This window comes from Dryobates pubescens, chromosome 9 (assembly GCF_014839835.1).
Source record: "Dryobates pubescens isolate bDryPub1 chromosome 9, bDryPub1.pri, whole genome shotgun sequence".
Classification (NCBI taxonomy): domain Eukaryota; kingdom Metazoa; phylum Chordata; class Aves; order Piciformes; family Picidae; genus Dryobates; species Dryobates pubescens.
Genome location: NC_071620.1, coordinates 25,456,383 through 25,476,264, shown reverse-complemented (window position 1 = coordinate 25,476,264; position 19,882 = coordinate 25,456,383). Strand labels below are relative to the sequence as shown.

The window sequence follows — 19,882 nt, the reverse complement described above, 5'->3', positions numbered from 1 at the left end:
TTCATAACTTGTTAGTTCTGTTGGTGGTGGAGATAACTTAATAAATAATTTATATTTTTATTAATTCCCCCCCTCAGCCCTCTTTATTTGTAGCACCAAGCATCAGACCTCACTTTGGAAAAGTTAATGCCATTTTTTTTAAGTTTGGATCATTTCTCTTTAAATATGATATAAGTGCATTTTCCCTGGTAGGTCTCACATTTCTGGCAGCAAATCAAATAAGACTGCAGTTTTATGTACCTTTCCAATTTGTTTCTAGTATTGTTTGTGCAAGTTTTAAACATTTGGCTATAGCATTTCAGTACAAATTTGCCAGAATAACATAAGGCTTCAATTTACAGCTTTAACTTTGCCAATGTCCCAACTACTTTTGCCTTGCATTTGAACTCTGATTTAAATGCTGGTTGCAATGGTATTGTTGCAATTAGCAGAACAGCTTTGCAGGAATGCTGCCTATTAGATAGCAAAAGTATAACAAGATGTGGTAAAACAAAGGAAAGTAATGCTTAAGAACCACATTCATACTACTTTGTACATTCACATACTGCTCAAGGTAATTCATTATATTAGAATATGCATTCAGATATATTGATTAAAAGGAATCTTAAAAGTGATCTCTGTTTATTCTGCCAAAGTGTTTACAGTTGTGGATTTATTAACTATGACATCTCCCACCCCTTTTCATTTTTCACCAGTATTTTGGATACAAATGATTCTGTTTTGTCACATCCAGCAATGCAACATTTCACTTTTCCAGAAAACTCCATTGGTACAAAAGTAAAACGCACCCCAGAAAATGCACCTGGCCTCCAGTTTCACTACAACTCAAAACAGTGCCAATTCATTCAAAGCCAACTGAATTTCAGCCCAGTTCCAACTAAGCAGGGGCAAACTTAGACATTCATATCAAATTCAGACACAGTTTGGTATGTGGAAAGTCTGCTTAGACAGTACTTCAATGAAACCAAGAGCCCAAATTCCCAGTAAGAGGCACTGCAATGACACGAGGACAGATATAAATAGGACAGCTATCCTAAGAATTAGGAATTATGCATATGTTTGCATGCATCCAAAAAGAGCATATACAGGTTTCATTTCAAATACTAGGTTGGTAAGCTTCTAATGTGAAACAGAATATTAAAGGAAAAATATTAAAGAACTGAAGTGGGACAAGATTTCTTAACAGGTGTCAGATGTAGGAAGGAATCAAATGAGCTCTTTCTCCCAAAAGGATTGTCAAGAAAATTTGCTTGGAAAACAGCATCTCTTTTCAGCAATAGTCTTTTGTCACAACATTTAATCAGCTTAATGTCCTGAGAGGATACACAAACCACTCCAAACCTTCAAAGGAACTCCAGTATATTAAACATAGCTCCCTACCTTATGATGCAAATCTTAATACACAGAAGAGTTGCCTATTAACAAACTGGTTCCCTGAGATTTTTAACCTCCTTCTGAAACACCAGACTCATTCAGTAGAAAAGGACCTATTCCATCTTTCCAAAATTTTGTGTAGTGCCCATCATTGTGCACACCACCACTACTCCTCCTCTCAAATCCACTGAATCAATTAAAAAGTAGTTGGAGATCTAGAAGACACCCAGTCTTTTGAAAGAATGTGATTATAAAGCCAAGAAAAATTAACAGAATGATGTATGTCCTCCCTGATAATATCCTATAACATGTACTTTGTTGCCTCACTTCTAAGGTGAAATGAAAGATACAACCCAAATCTTTCTGTGTTCAAGAAATGTCACTTAATATATCCCCTTGTAGAGTTGTGATAAACTTTTTCTGATTATTATTCTGATTAGAGCTCAAGTTTTTCTGGAGAAGAAGTTTTCTATACCTCTGAGTATGAAAGCCAAGACAAAGCATGACATCTGTGTTTATCGTTCTTGGACACAGAAAATAATCATAGTATCATAGTATCAGTCAGGGTTGGAAGGGACCACAAGGATCATCTAGTTCCAACCCCCCTGCCATGGGCAGGGACACCCCACACTAGATCAGGCTGGCCAGAGCCTCATCCAGCCTGCTCTTAAACACCGGACAGGGCCTCAACCACCTCCCTGGACAACCCATTCCAGGGATTCTCCTCATGTCCAGCCTGAATTTCCCCACCTCCAGCTTCATTCCATTCCCCCTAGTCCTATTACTACCTGATATCCTGAGAAGTCCCTCCCCAGCCTTCTTGTAGGCCCCCTTCAGATACTGGAAGGCCACACTTAGGTCACCTCGAAGCCTTCTCTTCTCCAGACTGAACAGCCCCAACTCTTTCAGTCTGTCCTCATAGGAGAATACAAAATGACTGCTTTCAGAGATTGCACATATTGATAAAGCTCAAGCTGTCTTTCTACAGTTCATGAAATTTTCAAAAGTAGCTTCTTATTCCATCATTCACTGTAGTCTTCTAAAATTCCTTCAATAAGACGCTGACATTTAACCTATAATGCATGCAAAAAAGTTTCCATTAATTATATTCTTTGAAAATAAGTTCAAAATCAGATCACATCAAATCTTATGTATAAAAGCCTTTGCTTAAAGAGTAACATGCAAAATTACTCATACCCTCTATTTCTTTATTTATTTTTTCAGAAATATCTTAAATATTTTTTCACAAGTTTAAATCAGAAACTGCATCAGGTAAGAACAGAAATTGTAACAGGAAGGAGAACTGTTTTTCACTTTCTAGTAATTTGATGGCACTGCATACAGAATGAATGAGCAGGAGGGGTTCCACTCCTAAACACTGCTAGGGTTATTTTGGGGGGCCTGATCTGGGTAATGAATACCAGCTGCCTACCTTCACTGGTAGCTGCATTCTTCTGGGCTTTGGTGGGTGTGTGATCTGTACTTGAACTCACGTCGGATGAGATGCTTGAGCTGCCTTTGCCTGCAAAGTGTAAAGGGTGGGAAAGAAAGAACAAATATAATTATCAACAGAAAAATAGGAAGATCTTCCACATCACAACATGGAATAATTTCAGGAAGTTTTAAACTAAGTTTAAAGCACCTGATGTGCTACAGCAGGCTGGGGTCAGAGTTAACGACAATATAACTCAGAGAATGTCTACCTTCACATGTGCTATGGCTGTAAACAACCTCCTGTAATACCGAGGCTATCATCATGTATTTGCTAAACTCCACTGGAAATTAGAAGCTTGTGATTAACAACATTGAAAGAATTTTCATGATGACTTTTCGCATTCAAGTATCTCTGACACCGTCATCAGCACACAGCACACATGCTCGATGCTTGGTGTAATGCAACAGTTTATAAACAACTTCTACAGTTGCGGTTCTTCACCTTTCACTTCATAACCTCAAAACAGAATCAACGGATGTTTCTTCTATTATCTTCAAGACCTCAGGCCTACATGCAGGATGTCAAACCAGGTACAAGTTATCAAAGAAAGAAATGCAAATACAAAGAAAACATTAACTGAGAGAGACACCATGGAAGAGCTAAGAGGGATAAACCAAAGTTGTCTTTTTACTTGTGAGGATCTACAAGCAAGTCACATCTGTTTCCCTTTGCTTAATCTCAATAACTACTAACAGGGAATACATTCTGCTCTGCAGCAGGAACCAGACCAACCACCTAATCAGCAATACATGAGATTAATTCTAGAGAGGAAAAGTCATGAATACTGTTTCATTGTAAGTAATCACCTATTTCCACAAACACTGAATCAGTGAAGCTTTTAAGAGTAATGTCGGGGTTTGCACCAAAATTAGGCTGTATTCAGAAAGCTAGCTGACACCACATTTCTGTCACCTAAGTAAAACTATAATCATAGGAATGTTAGCAAGAGAGTTTTCTGATCTGTTATTTCAATCAAGCATTCCTTGGGGTTCTGGGTTACAGTACGCCTGGTTTTCATAACATTTAGATGTAAGGAGGTCTGCTTTTTAAAAGGTGCCACAACAGAACAAAGATTTAAGCTTTAATGGGAAACAACTGGAGAATGTGCAAACGTAGGTTGCTTCACAAGCAAGCTACTGCCACTTAATCCGTCAACCAGCCCTAGAGAATCATTCTCAACGTGAAGTTGCTAAAGTTAACATGCTCTGATTTGAGAAATTATTTTGGAATGAATGCATATTAAAAAGGCCAGAAAAAAAGTTAAAAATACATGGCTGAGGTTAGTAGCTGAGTAAGGTGAATACAAAAAAAACCCCAAAAGGTATATTTTCAGTGATTCACTAACTGCTTTTCGCATTTCTTTAAGAAGTTAAGCAAACCCAAGAAGCAGTGCCTCTAGAATATCACTTCAATTGCTTTTAAACTGTCATGAGTTGGGAGTAATGGACTGTGGTCTTTACAGAAACAACTGCCCCAAAATAGCTCTCCAGATAAAGCAACCACAGTAAGAGTAGGGGGGAAAAAAGGAAAAAAACTGAGAAAAGAGAAGGCTAAATAAACACAAACAAAACAAACACAATAACAACAACCAACCAAAAAAAAAAAACCCAAACCCAAACGACAACTAAAACCCAAAGTATTTTTGGGGTGGAAAGAGAAGCCAGTGATACCAAACACAGCAGAGTTCAGAACTGTTGATGTTTCATAGTTTGTTTTCACAAAGTAAATGCTTCATGCCTCTTCCAGTAACATCAATAAAATTTGTTTATACCACACACAAGCAAGCCTAAGAAAGCACAACAGAAATCTTTTGCCCATTACAGTGTGCTGACTGCCAGTACATCTGATAGCATAGTCTCATATTGCATGCTTCTGCAGAAACTGTGAAACACCAGATATGAGTCTAAATATTTGCCATTTAAATCGACTTGACCTTTGAAACATTGATTTCTTGTTCATTGATACAAGTGAAAACTAAAAATCAAGAGAAAAAGAATTCATAGCAGTCACTACTTTGGTTGGATAACAGCTCTTCCTCCAATTTGACAGTATCAAAATATTAAAAGTATAGATTCTTCTCTTACTGCATACAGCCCCCAAATAAGCCATCATCCTCACTTTCTATTCTGAAAGTCTCCATTCAGGTGGAGGGGAAGCGGGAGATACTTTCTAGTGAATTTTCAATATTTGAAACTGACTAAGACAAATCTTTTAGGGCAAAACAATGCTATTCACTTCTAACAGGCTAGATTTGGCTACTGCAGACTCATGAACACTTGCAAGAGCTAACAAGTAAGATTATTTAAGTATCCTCCAAACAAAACCCCTCCTGGGTTTGTTAACAGAAGAGAGAACACCCTCAGCAAGTTACCAGATGACACAAAACATGGAAGAATGGTTGATACACTAAGATGTTTCTACCATTCAGAGGGACCTCCTCAGGCTGAGAAAAATGGGCTAATAAGAACAGCAGGAAGTTAGTTCAACAGAAGAAAATTCCAAGTCCTACATTTGGGGAAGAATGTGCAGGGCTGCTAGGCTGGCCCCTGAGAAGGGCGGGTTCCAGTTGGCTCCAACAGTCCTGCTGCAGGGCACAGCTGAGTCCTTCAGCCACAGGCAGGTACCTCAGAGTATCAAAGCCTTGTGACGCTGCCTCTTGGCACTGCCTTTTAAAATCAGCATTAAAACAAGATTCAACAAGGCATTTGCAAAGCAAAGATGTAATACCAAGGGCAATAAGGATTGATTTAATTATGATGTAAGTATGACCATGAAAGTTCTGCAGCTAGTATGAGGCAATGGTTTATCTACTACACCCTGAAAAGCTTGAACAACTTACCTAAAAATGAATGCATAGGACTGAACTTTTCAGAACTGTTTAGCAGAATGTTTATTTCTAGAAAGGCAAGCTATTCACAAAGGCTGGATTGAAAGTGTAAAGTTTAAATAAGTTTGTTCATTTAGACACTTGTTGCAGCGGGCTGTAATCCTACTGGGTTTGTAATTGTGACAGCCTTAATTCACGTCTTAATGCCAAATATCTCACCATGATTTCAGAATGGATAAAGACTTTATTTAACAAAGTCTTCAAGTGGACTCATCTAATCTAATGTCTAAAATGAGGCAAGGGATATATTTTAAGTTCTCAGAGGTAACCTGTCTTATTCCTGTACCTTTGCACTCCCCAGGTAACAGATGATGATATTAATATCTTTTTTGGAGAATTACTACACTAGCAGATGAGGTTTGTTCACCAAGAACTGCTAAACAGAGCTGCTAAATATAGTACATCCCTCTACGTAATACTTTCTCAATGATGAACAGCACACACCATTGCTGAGTTTATAAAGAAAAAATAATTACTTGGTACAAGGTCTCTCCTTGAAGCCTACTAAGCAGCCTGAACGCCTGAAAGTAATGTCTACTTGCAGCCAAGCTTTGCACCCACTTTAAGTGTTAAGTTTTACATGTCAAACACTGGTAAAAGCCCATGAACAATTTAGTCTAGGAGGTAAATATCATTTCAGTAATGCTGTCTAAGAAGGAAAGAACACAAATACATTTATTGCTTGAATTCAAAGTACGAAAACTGTAGCATCCTATTTTTTATTCCTTAACAGGAGTAGCATCTTAAAATACCAAATCTTAAAATACCACCCTTTACTACTGAAATGACTTAGCTTGTATTCCAAATGTCATTCCTACTCTGTAGCCACCTACTCTTCTGCAAGAAATAGGGAAATAAAACTTTGGCCTTCCTAGCAATCACAGAATTATTTTCAGAACCTGATACCGTCATTTAATATTGGGCTTTTCATTACAAATTATCTTTCAGTCACTATGTCCTAAGAGGGTAATTTTGCAAGAAACACTGTTCTAAAATTTAGTTGAAGACACCACTTCCTTAGTATATGCTACCCAGCCTTAACTCTACTGTTTTAATCCAATAGCCAAAAATTATTAAGACAACATAAGAAATTAATAAACACAATTGAGTCAGAACAAAACAAAATAAGTCCTATTTCTGGCTTTATTCTATCTCTTGGCAATTAGGTCACAAAGTCAATTCTCCACTAATAGATGCCTTAAGTTTGAGTTTCCTCAACTCCACTGTAATTTAAACAAAATTCTAATCCCATCTACTCAGAAAAAGCAAGGGCTATTCAGTTTAATATCAAATAAAATGCTAGAGAGTTCATTTGCATGTTGCCACCCAAGACATGCCAATGAGCAGAGGCAGCCTTGAGAGGATCTCCAGTATAGACTCTGAAGTGGCTGCAGAACCTGCCATTGCTCTGGAACTCAACAGGCATTTTGTATAGGTCTGAATTTCATTAGATAACAACATACTGTTCAGAAGTCCAAAAACAAAATCACCAAATGTATGGTTGTCTTCCACATTAATACCATTAATACTTAAAATCTGTATTTAGATTTCCAAAACAATTAGTGGCAGCATTTGAACACAGACGTTTTATATTAAACTTGCACTGTCAATTTTATTGCTCATTTCACTTAAAGCACAGAAGTTGTTACATTCTCAATGATAATTTTCATCCATTTATTAGAACTGCATCCAAAACACGCAGCCAAACACAAAGCACCTATTACTGCTGCATGAACAGATGCCCTGTGTTCACAGTCAAAAGTAGTTATAAATATTCTAGTATCAAGGCCCCAGATATCCTGCTTACAGCTTACAAGACATCATTGGTCTCACAGATGGAGTTTAATCAGCACCTCAAGATGCAACTACAGGGCATACATAACCTTTTCTTGAATACAGTGTTTAGTCCTCAGTTATGCCTCATGCCTCTATCCAAAAGTGTCTAAAATCAAAAACTGGCCAGTCAGTCTGGCTGCACAACTCCACTTGCTTACCCACAAGGATCCAAGGCAAGTCTTGGTCCCAGTTCACTTTCCAGCTATTTTCTTTCAGCTTTCTATAGCTCACTTGTCTCTTGTACTGAAATCTTGCTACACACTACTAGTGTTAACTTCACTAGACCTTTCCTTGGCTGGCTAAGCTTTCATTGGTCCCTGCTCTTTGCCTCCCTTGTGGACTTGATTATTACCATGACCGTTTTGCAGAGCAGGAAAGCTTTGGGAAAGCTTAACAAGTGAAGGCAAGTTCTCCAACTTACCCAAACAAATACAGCAGCAGCAGAGTGTATGAAGGCAACTGGCATGACATCTGTCAAGCTCAACTTCAGTCTAGATTTTTACAGTCTCTCCATTCAAACAAGAACTTCAGTGTACTTAAGTCAGACAACAGATCTCTAAGACTTCTCCCATGGTATGAGTATTTCCACAGCCTACTTTTGATGGTATTTGAAATCTAAAGAAGTTTAGGTACCATTCTGAAAGTACGCACACAACTTTATTAAAGGTGTTTTATTTTCCTGGTCTGATACTATGTTGGCATAGCATAGATTGTGTTGCTATAGCATTGATTGCCAATCTGATTGAAATACCTTTATCTGGGCAGTGTCCAAAGTGCTCTGGTATCAATATACACTGTGGAAAGTGATGCAAAAAATTTTCACATGAAAATACAGATCTGAAAGCCTAAGACATCTTAAGTACGGAAGAACAAAAGAAACTGACATCTAAGGAAAAACAGTCAAAGATCACTTTAATCCTTTAGATAAGCACAGTCACTTCCAGCTTTTCTTCACTGATGGATACAGGGAGGGGGAGAGTGGGAAAGGGAAGTGACCCAATCAAGGCTACAAGCTAAAGGAGACGTAGAAAAATTGTGGTATTACAAAACTTACAGATTTGTGAACAAGACACAGAGTGATACAAAGTGGTATCTTAAAGCATATTAAAGGAGAGGATGTACACTTGAGAAATATGCATACTTTTTCCATTGATCATTAAGTTTAGCATGCTAGCAGGATGAGAAACCAAACCCATCAGCATATGTAGCCAAATTTAAAACAATTAAAAGTATGAAAGAAGCCACGCTTACAAAAGAAAACTGACTCAAGCTGAGGCTTCACAATGTGCATTTGACAATCAAGTTTGAATTTAAAAGAATGCATGGAAAAAGAATTCTAAAGAAGCTCTAAAGCTGCACTAACTGCAGATGTCTGGCAACATTAGCAAGCAAAATAGAAATTTAAAACAAACAAGCAAAACCCAACAACAGCCACAAAAACCTCTGTACCTGCTGCAGGTTTGGTTTTTAACACAGTTGTAATAGATCATTTTATTGCAATAGAAAGAATTCCATAATACCAACTGAAAATTTGTGTAGTTGCAATTGCACAACTTAATCACCTTCTAGTCTCAACTGTATGGAAACTGAGCAGACTACAATTTGTTCCTGTAGTGACTGCCTGAACAATGAGAATAGATGGTTATTCAAAACACCACAGAGGCTCATCTGTTGCTAGAATATGAGTAGGATAGTAATTCTCCATAGAAATAATGTCTTTCAGTGGCAATTCAGCATTTTTGTTTCTTCTGCAACATTACCTATGTTTCAGCTGTCTTGCACAAAAACCTTCCTTTAAGGCAACATGGGAACACGACATGGCAGCTCTCAGAAGAGTTAAATGTAAATGCATAAGCCACAAGGCATTAGAATATCCTTATCCCTTTTAAGCATAACAAGAAACCGAACTTTTTAACCTGCCCTGCAACCTTCTCCAAGGCTCTATTATTTATAACCCCTACAGGTATATGGTGGGGGGAACAACATATTAAGGGACAAAAGAAGGTAACTAATATATACTCTTGTTGATTAATCAGTAATTAATTTCAACTATTTTTTTTTCGTTCTCTTTAGTAGTATATGTGTCACTACCATAAAGATTGTTTGGTTACACTTTGAAGATAAGAAAAAACAAGATCCCTTCTGAATTGTAGCTGTGAAGCTCAGCTTGAACTGGGTAATTCTGAAACTGTTTCAGAACAGCACTGCTTTCAAAAATGTTGTATCAAATATGAAGAAAAGCACGAAAATACATGCTTCAATCCTCTTGTTCTGCAGTACCGACAAGAAATAATTCTGTTCTTGGGTATGATAAAACATAGTTGCAGTATTCAGTATTAACAATTCATTAGAGGAAACAAAATATTGAAACTAGACTACATCTGCAGCAGAAGGGAGCAGAAACAACAGGATGGACGCTAATAGCCAGCACCAAGATAAGCCACTGGAAGAAAGGTCAGGATAGTGACTACTTAACCATAGTTTGACACAACCAGAGCAGCTCACAGTTCAACTTTAACCAGCCTAGACCACCTGTATCTAAGACAAAACCAGAAAAGATAACAAGTAGATTAGGTCTGTAACATCACCAGTCTTTGGCAAAGGTATAGGTTGAGTTGGTCACTGGAAGCCAAAGGGGCTAGCCACTTTTTACATAAAGCGAGTATGCTGGTGACCATTACACAACAGCCCAGTCTCTTGCTAAGCTGATCTTGTCTGGATGGTTTCTGGGAACCATGAACCATACCAGAGGAAAGTCACTACTGTTACGGCCTGGTAGTCACTGTTAGCCCTGTCTATCCATGATCACTCCCCATCCTCTTGTGCCTCCTCTCAGCTGCCCTCAGCCCAGAACCACATTTCAGCTCTGCCAAGGCCATCACTCCCTGACTCTGCAATGCCACAGAAGGGCTGGTCTACAGTTCCCCACCATCCTGCCCCATACCACAATGACTCTTCTAATGTTCTTTTATTAATGGTTTATTCCTGAGACCCAGCTCATCACCTGTGTAGAAAGGGGGACAGAGAAAGACATGCTGCTTACACTAACATTCTGTCATTTGACACCAAATATGCACTACACTTACCACAATGGCATGCAAGCGCCCTGAAGCACTCAGTATAACCTCAGTAAATCATCTCTGCTCCTTGCTCTCACTTTACCACTTTGAAATTACAGAGTACTAGTAAAAACTAACAGAAGCCACACCAAAGAAATATGAATTTTAAAAAATCTCTAAAATAATCCAACAAAATGCATTGTTAAGCTTTGTAATAACCAAGAGAGTTGTTAGAAGTTCAGAGGGTGCCATTATCTATGGTAGTATGCAACAGCAATGACTACAGAAGCAGCAGGTTGCTGTCTCCAGAAAATACTATCAAGAATCAGGTTGGTAACAAGGGAATAGAACTAGAAATCCAAATGTCAACTGGTCTGAAGCTAATTGAAAACACAGACCAGGCTCTGTGGTCATCAGGCTGAAGTCCAACCATACTATCTGTGAACTCCATCTGATTGTGTCCTTTCATAAATTTCCACTCATTTATTCATTTTAACGGTTTTTGCATCATTCTGAAACTGACAATGCTACCTATGCAGTTTAACAAAGGGAGGTTACCCAATTGGATCAACTTAAGGGTTAGCACTTTATTCTTTTATTCTCTCACTAGCTTAATTTTGTTGAAAGCAGTCACAGTATCATAGTATCAGTCAGGGTTGGAAGGGACCACAAGGATCATCTAGTTCCAACCCCCCTGCCATGGGCAGGGACACCCCCCACTAGATCAGTCATCACTGCTAATTCATTTCTGTGAGAACCACTCCAATTTCTTGACCACAACCTGTTTGACAAACATTTCCCAAAGTGATGTCTGACAATTTAGCCATTTGGGATTTATTTTGCATCTTCCTGCTTTTGCTCCAACATGTCTCTGATGACTTCTAGCAAAGAAATGTAATGAAATTCATAATCACGTTAGTAAGTTTTTGCTAGCAGAGCAAGTCTGGACTTTTGTATGCAGAAGCAGGGCATGGAGAAGAGAAGTTAGGTCCTGGCAATTGACAGCAGTTGTGCATTTCCTCCCGCTACCTCCCTTTTGAAAAAAAAAGTCTAGCACTATTTAGCACCTTTCATACCCAAGCACTTCCTTAACTTGCAGGCATCTACTTTTGTAGTTGCAAGCAACAGCAAGTCATATTTAATTTCCAGGGAAGCACATATTTCACATGAGACAGAGGGAAACACCTGCATCTGGCCACATATTAGATCAAAACATTGCTGATGTCAAAGAGACACAGGTGCAGGAAGCTTGCTCCAGTGCTCATATCCACAATTATCTTTTTAAAAGGACAGCTTATTCTTTGATAACTACACTTAGGAGAGTTGTTAACTGCTCATATGATTTTCTTTTTCTAACATATGTTTTAACTAAATGCCACTATAAAATAATTTGAGGAATACTGCACACCGTGCCAAGAAGCTGACTTACTCCTCTTAAAATTTAGTCTTCAGAAACCATCTGTACTGTGACAACAAGGACCAGTTCAGTACTGCTTGTCAAGCCCAGTTAGAAATTTTGCTCATTTATCTCATTCTCTGTTATGCTAGTCAGTGCTACATTCAGGGAAAAATCCCTAGGCTAAACCACTGCCCTAACACAGCAAGGGCCCTCAGAAGGTATTGAGACACACTTCTACCAGTTCATTAGCATGTAATGCAAAATACAATTGAATTGAAATGCAGAAGTAATGCCAGGGCATCACTGCCAATGGGACATGTATTAATATTGAAACACACTCCTTTACTAAAGCAGGTATCTCCAATACTATACAACACACTTGAAACCAATACTGAAGCAGCAATTTCTCACTTAAATGTTATCTCAGTAACTCCTTGGGTAGTCTTTAACTTCATTAGAGGAAACCAAAGGCTAACATAGGTACAAGCCCTAAAGCAGCAGGAAGACCATCAAAAAACTACACCAAGCTGGAACAATCAATCCCACAAACTCTGGACAGAAGCAGACTGAGTACTCAGACCAGGTCCCAGCACAGCAGCAGTCGATACTATGATTACCCTTGCTTACACTGGTGGTAAGAAATACTTGCAACTGGTGGAGCAGCCCCCATTCTTGCACAGCATGTGTCTCGGCGCACAAATCTGTTCAAGGCAGTTCCAGAGGCATTTTAAAACAAACAGGATTTTTTTCCACTTGTGCCAGTAATTGCACACTCATCTTAGATGTGCTGCCAGAGGACCTGAGAGAAGGCAAGAATACTTAAAATCCTCACACCTGTTTTTCCACTGTCTGTCATAGCCTTTGACCAAAGAAGCCACAAACTATTAGATATTACTTGCTCAAAAGCAGTGGCAGTCTGTAAAGGAAGGAAGGAAGGAAGGAAGAACTAAACAATACAAGAAAAACTTATCCTGTGCTTGTGTTGCAAGGTAAGTAGAAATATATGCAAGCTGTTAGGTAGTAGCTTCCTATGCTTCCAACAGTATGGAGCAGATGATTGTACAGAATGATCATACTACACCTCTGAAATAAAAATCTGCAAAAAGAAACAGTAAGAGTTTTAGACATTAAAATACCATGGTGCCTTTTCTAGAAAGATCTGTACTGCAGCTGATCAGCATGGCACAACTAGTAATTGATACTTAAACAAAAGATTAAATGCCATATGAACATCCATGCTGTCTTGAAAACTCAGCAAGGGACTTTATTTCTACATAGAAAAATACACACACAGATGCCTGCAATTGAGAAATGTAATAGCATTTTCATTTTTGAGATCAATTCAGAAATGAAACTTGCACAATTAGAGCTGCCAAACAGAGAGGGACCTGGGGGTGCTGATTGACACCCACCTAAACATGAGCCAGCAGTGTGCCCAGGTGGCCAAGAGGGCCAATGGCATCCTGGCCTGTATTAGGAATAGTGTGGCCAGCAGGAGCAGGGAGGTCATTGTGCCCCTGTACTCTGCACTGGTTAGGCCACACCTTGAGTACTGTCTCCAGTTCTGGGCCCCTCAGTTTAAGAAGGACATTGAGACACTTGAACGTGTCCAGAGAAGGGCAACAAGGCTGGTGAGAGGCCTTGAGCACAAGCCCTATGAGGAGAGGCTGAGGGAGCTGGGATTGTTTAGCCTGGAGAAGAGAAGGATCAGAGGTGACCTCATTGCCCTCTACAACTACCTGAAAGGTGGTTGTAGACAGGAGGTGGTTGGTCTCTTCTCCCAGGCAACCAGCACCAGAACAAGGGGACGCAGTCTCAAGTTGTGCCAGGGGAGGTTTAGACTTGAGGTGAGGAGAAAGTTCTTCACTGAGCGAGTCATTCGTCATTGGAATGGGCTGCCCAGGGAGGTGGTGGAGTCACCGTCCCTGGAGGTGTTCAAGGGGAGATTGGACGTGGCACTTGGTGCCATGGTCTAATTGTGAGGTCTGTTGGAACAGGTTGGACTTGATGATCCTTGGGGTCTCTTCCAACCTTAGTTACTGTGATACTGTGATACTGTGATACAATTCAACAACTACACCACAATTACTAGTTTGAAATTCATGACTTGTATTTCACATCAGTGAACACCTCACAGCGAGCTTTCTCACCAGTTCGGAAGGTGATACTCCCTGACTTTTTCCTTTGCAATACAGCACACCTTCTATTGAAGTATCTGATTTGAGCCACAGTAGTAAAATTTAGCTTCAGAAAGTATCACTATAAAATCTGAAGCTGTAAGCAAAGGAATCTATTAATTGCAAGCATCTCTAGTAAGCAAGTCCATTCACAAATGACCTTTTGAATCTACTATCTAAAGCATTTAGAAATCTACGTAACTATTGAAGATCCTTTGCAAAAATGTTTTTGACACACAAAGATGGATACTGGGCACACATGCACTGGACTGGATCAAACAGAAAGGTTGATACATCTCTGCGCTCCAGCTGACAACGACAGAGAGCAGATGCCTTTTTGGCACAATTATATCTGACTCTGAAGAAAAACACACCTCTCTCAGAAAGGACTACTATCATACCCTTGTCACTTTCTCTACCTTAAAACCACATAACAACCATTAGTAAATAACTATTTAAAAAGGAAACTTTTATGAGGAATCCATAATGTAAAGATTGATCTGTCACCAGGGTGATCTTTCACTATGTTAAACTTTCCTTACTTCAGAGAGGTGAATCTCAACCTCAGCTTTCATAGCCCCACTCCTCTGGCTTATTACCTTTTAGCATTCTGGCAGTCTCCCTTTCCAAAACTGGCACAGCTAAGAAAAAACATCTTATGGCAAGAACTCACATGACATGCACTGTTCACTTAATTTTTATGAATTTATTTTTTTTTAACACAACAAAACTATCTCCAGGCACTACCACACAGAAGGGACACATGACTGGTTGATTCAAACATATTTATTGTTTTCTGTACCCATTATGCCCATGGGACAGCTGAAACAAATTAGCCAAACAGCTGTTCCCTCACAGCCTTCAGCTCCATCTACTTCCTAGTAACATCCACAGGCACTTTCTCAAAGATGCCCCTCAAGGTCATAAAACCTCTTCAAAGCAACCTCCCCCTTTGAGCCTCTCAGATGAAGTTCTCCATGACTTAAGCAGTCTAACAGGAGGTAGGTGAATATCTGCCAAGCCAACTAGTATTAGATACTATTTGTTTACTTAAATCTATCTTTCTATATCTATCTGACTTATTCAAGACAAGACAACAAGCTGTGGAGGACTGGAATTTTATTCTATTGCTGCAGTCCAGCAGCAGGAAAAACAACCCAGCCAGCATTTCAATTCTGGAAAAGTCCAGGGAAAGATTTTTCTCCTATTTCTCACTAGGGCAAGCAGTTAATCTCCCAATTTTCACTGAAAAGAACAGCAGAGGAAAAAAAACTTCTCTGCAAGTTGATCCAAGTACCCACCACAGTGGGTAAAATAAACTGCCAAGTGACACATAACAGGATCACTGCAAAGGAATGTAGGGTCGTGACATGCAGTGTCTTCCACAGTGATTTATTCCTTCAACAAAAGTTACAAAAATCATAGGGTAATGTAGGTGGTCATGTCACTCTCTTCATCTAAAAAAGTCTGCACTGATAAAATGCACTGAACTAGACTGACTTTCATGACAGCATTGTTAAAATTCATAGAAGTATCAGTAACTAATTAATGACTGCTGTGTGCTTGCAAATGGCTATTTGTTACTAATTCTGCACATGCAAGCAGAGGAGATTCAGTTCACTAAAAACTTTACAGTACTACAGATGAGCTTATTTGCTCCCCATCTGTTCATCCCTTTTTGGCCTCTATTCAAACAGAGCATGATCCCCAGGGTGACCAGGTTTCTGATCAAGGCTGACTGCTTAGTTTGCCTGTGGAGAATGTTTCAATTATATCATAGTGGAATTTGGCAAGAGTTCTAGCATTTATTAAACAGCCATTTTTTGAAGCAAAGCCCACAGTAGGGCTGCCCAAGCGACACAGAGGCCTGATGATATGCCTCATAGTAGCTCTTTTCCTCTGGCCCAGTACTGACTTCAGGAGCAGTCCTGTTCTACCAGGAATGCAGCATTTCAGATCATTAGGTGCCTAAAAGTCAGGCTAAAGAAAGTAGTCTACACCTAGAAGTACAAAAGCCACTCAGTTTCCAGGAACAGTGAAAATAACAGCTGACTTCAGGAAAATGAAAGTTCTGCAACCACTATTAGGAAAAGACTGTCTGGGTCTTTCCAGACTGCCTTCTCCTATGAGAAAGCATACATCGAGTTGCCACGCCACCACATTTCCCCCAGACACTTAGAAATGTAAGGTTCAACAGGAAGGTAACAAAATAGCAAGCACGACAGTCAGGATATTTGAGGTATTTTTACCTAGAAAGTGACTTTTTCCCGGTCTTGCAGAGAAATGTCAGCACCATTATAACAGTGTTATTTCAATACCCCTTTTTTTCCTCAACAGAAAGATGTATCAGAAGATTTAATTAAATCTACATGGGCAAGGCTAATACAGAAGATGCAAGACATCAATTGTCTTACATCTCATCTAGAAAGAACTCATCTTTGACATGGTGGCATCTTTGTTTAACTCTTGTGCTTGATCTCTTACTTTCAAATCCAAACAAAATTGGAGAATAAAGAGAAGAAAAATTAACCAGAACAACTACCTGAATTATTTATGTTGAGTACTCACATATTGAGGCTAATCACAACCTGCATTTCCAGCAGACTGAGAGGTGATTCTCCCACTTTGCTCTGGTGAGACCTCACCTATGGTACTGTATCCAGGTCTGGAGCCCTCAATACAGGAAGGATATGGACCTGATGGTGTGGGTCCAGAGGAGGGCCACAAAAATGATCAGGGGGTTGGAGCACCTCTGCTACAAAGACAGGCTGAGGGAGGTGGGGTTGTTCAGCTTGGAGGAAAGAAGGCTCTGGGGAGACCAAATAGCGGCCTTCCAGTACCTGAAGGGGACCTGCAAGAAGGATGGAGAGAGACTGTTTACAAAGGCCTGTAGTGCTAGGACAAGCAGCAAAACCTTCAAACTAGAGAAGAGTAGATTTAGATTGGATGTCAGGAACAAGTTCTTTACCATGAGGGGAGTGGAACACTGGCTCAACACAGCTCTGGGCAACCTGATCTAGTTGAGGATGTCCCTGCTTACTGCAGAAGGGGTTGGACCAGATGACCTTTGGAGGTCGCTTTCAATCCAGACCATTCTATGATTCTATGATACTCAATTTCTCCCTTCTGCACTCAAATCACCACCATCTCCTCCCTCCCCTAAGAAACCTGCTGCTGTGCAGTTTTGGGTTTTTTGCAGTTGTTACTGCAAAGAGATCTTTGGCCCTCTACAACAAAGGATTACCACTTCAGGCAGGAAGGGAATTCCAAAACAGGACTGAACTGCAACTAAAAATTGAAATATTACAAAAGTCAAGTTATTTGTTGTAAGTCTAACCCACATTTTCAAGAACAGCTGATCCCATTATACAAACACTGTAGTGCTCCAAATGTATAAAAAAATAACTGTACATTTGGCCATCAGATCTCATTAAACTGAGCAGCTTCCAGACAGAGTACCATATAGGGAAGATGTGAGGTTAGACTGTCTTTACAAACACATTGCACATTCAAACAAAAATTTGTGGGAATTGGGAACCTTTCAAAAATTCTCTGCTGTATACAATAGCTGCAGCACGATGAGTTCAAACACCAGGACTGCATTTCTAACAGACACAGTAGCAAACACTAAATTTCAAATGTAATCCCATGTGACATACCAGATTTTAAGTTCCTGTAGGCGTGGTCATTTTAACTCTGGAAAGAAAGACATTTGTTAAAATGGAGATGAAAATTCTCCACAAAAATCCTACTACCTAAAGCCTGTCAAAATTCATATGACAGCAAAAAATTCCAAAACACAATCAAAGACATCTTGAAAGCTGGTGAAAGCAATTTCTACTGTCAAGATTAATAACAGCTGATTGTTTTGTCCATCTGTTTGAAACCATTATGAATAACATTGTTATTTCCTACGTTATGGCTATGACTAGGCCTGTAATTTCTATTATACCTAAGCAGGAGGCGATAGCAGTCCTGTGCACTCATATTTTAGATCTGACTTCTTCAATATGTTTCCCAAGACCTCTACTAAATCACTACATCCAGAGCAGAGAGAAGTACTGTAGCAGGTATGCAAAACAGAGCATGGATGAATCAAAACAGAGGAACACCTCTGCTTATACAGAAGCTTATACCACTTAGAGCCAGCAAAGTAGAAGTGTCAGATCTCATCTCAGAAAGTTTACTCAATCTTCTTTAAACAACAGTGTATGTAACTACATATGTATTGGCAAACTATATGCATTGGTACCCATAGTTTTATTAAAGAGTTATTTTTAACCAGCTATTTCTTAACCATTACTGAGTTACTACATGACAATTATTGTGAGAATTAACACTACAAACGCTTCACAGTCTACATAGCCTTTGAGAACTCTGCAATACCACTTGCATTAAAGGCTGCCCAAGAACACACATACAAGAGTGAGAACTAGAATGACTGCTAAATGTTTCCTGAAACAATTTTAACTGCCTAGCAGATCTTCAGAACAATATATTAAAAAGATAGAGCTCTTTGTCACAGTTGTAAATACTGGGGTACTTGTAATTACCCAAATCACCATCCTAATCTTTAGGCAAAACCATATTTAAAAAGATATGCAACCATGATTCCTAAATAATATTTGCTGTGTTGATCAACTGTGCAGCTGAATAAACAAATTCCTAGGAACAACAACAACTTATTATCAGGGCTTAACACAGACTGCTGCTAGCTTGAATAGTAGAGGTCTTAAACAGCCTAGACAGACTGCTTAAGCTTTCTGGGTCATGTGCCTGGTGCAGATAATTCAGACAAGAATAGGAACAGAAACAGAAAACTAATAACAAAAGTAAGCCTCAATGAATGGATGCTAATAGAAGGCACAAATAAACAGAAAATAAAAACAATTTATATATGATTTGCTGTTAAAACCAAGCAAAACATTTACCTTGATTCTGTCAGAGCAGGAAGTCTGAATGTCTGCTTGGAAAAACTTCTGAACACCTAGTCAAACTGGCAGCACAATATTATATCTGATTAGGCTGCCCTATTTTCCATATGTTTCTTAATTTTGGACTTGTGTATGAAGCAAGAACTATATCTCACTATTACCTTTTTGGAACTTATCTTGACAATTTTATTTTTTTTTTTTTATATACAAATCAATCAATGACTGGGAAATCATGGAAGTTCTTTAGCTTTAAATGAAGACTGGACATTTAACTAAAAAGTGGTTTAATTGCCTCTGTATTTTTAGAATGCTATAAATCAACAGCATACCCAAAATTCAACACACATAGATAAAAACATCCTCAGGTTTAAGTTTCCTCTCTACTTATTCTTCTGATGAACAATTTTCTCTGAAATGGGTTCCCCCCAGTTTGAACCACCTCTTACAGTTGTTGGGTAAGTTAAACTGGGACGATGGCAAGCAGTAACTCTGTGTTTCCAGATCCTGGTTGCTGTGTTTAATCCAGAGCATTAGCATGATTCCTCAAGGCACAAAGCAGAGCCATGTTGACATGCCAGCAGGTATCTGATGTCTAGCTATGAGGAGAACAAACTGACCAGCAACAAAAATACTCCTGGGTAGAGAGCAGCGTGTGCACCTAACATAGTAAAGCACCTAACATATTCAGAGTACTTAGCATTCTTCTCTTAAATGTATAGTC

At 39.1% G+C, this 19,882-nt stretch overlaps 1 protein-coding gene across 2 annotated transcripts in view; it reads right to left on the bottom strand.

Annotated features, from left to right (window-relative positions):
- FBXL7 (F-box and leucine rich repeat protein 7) overlaps window positions 1-19,882 on the bottom strand; it is a 131,428-nt gene that overhangs the window by 91,523 nt on the left and 20,023 nt on the right. Inside the window, exons 1-2 of one of the 2 annotated variants that reach the window (XM_009909184.2) lie at window positions 12,678-12,723; window positions 2,807-2,896 (exon numbers count right to left, since the gene is read on the bottom strand). In XM_009909184.2, the coding sequence (XP_009907486.2) occupies window positions 2,807-2,896; window positions 12,678-12,720 (133 nt within the window). In that variant the 5' untranslated portion in view covers window positions 12,721-12,723. Of the gene's footprint in view, window positions 1-2,806; window positions 2,897-12,677; window positions 12,724-19,882 lie in introns of those variants that run through there. The other variant, XM_054164331.1, reaches the window with a different exon arrangement.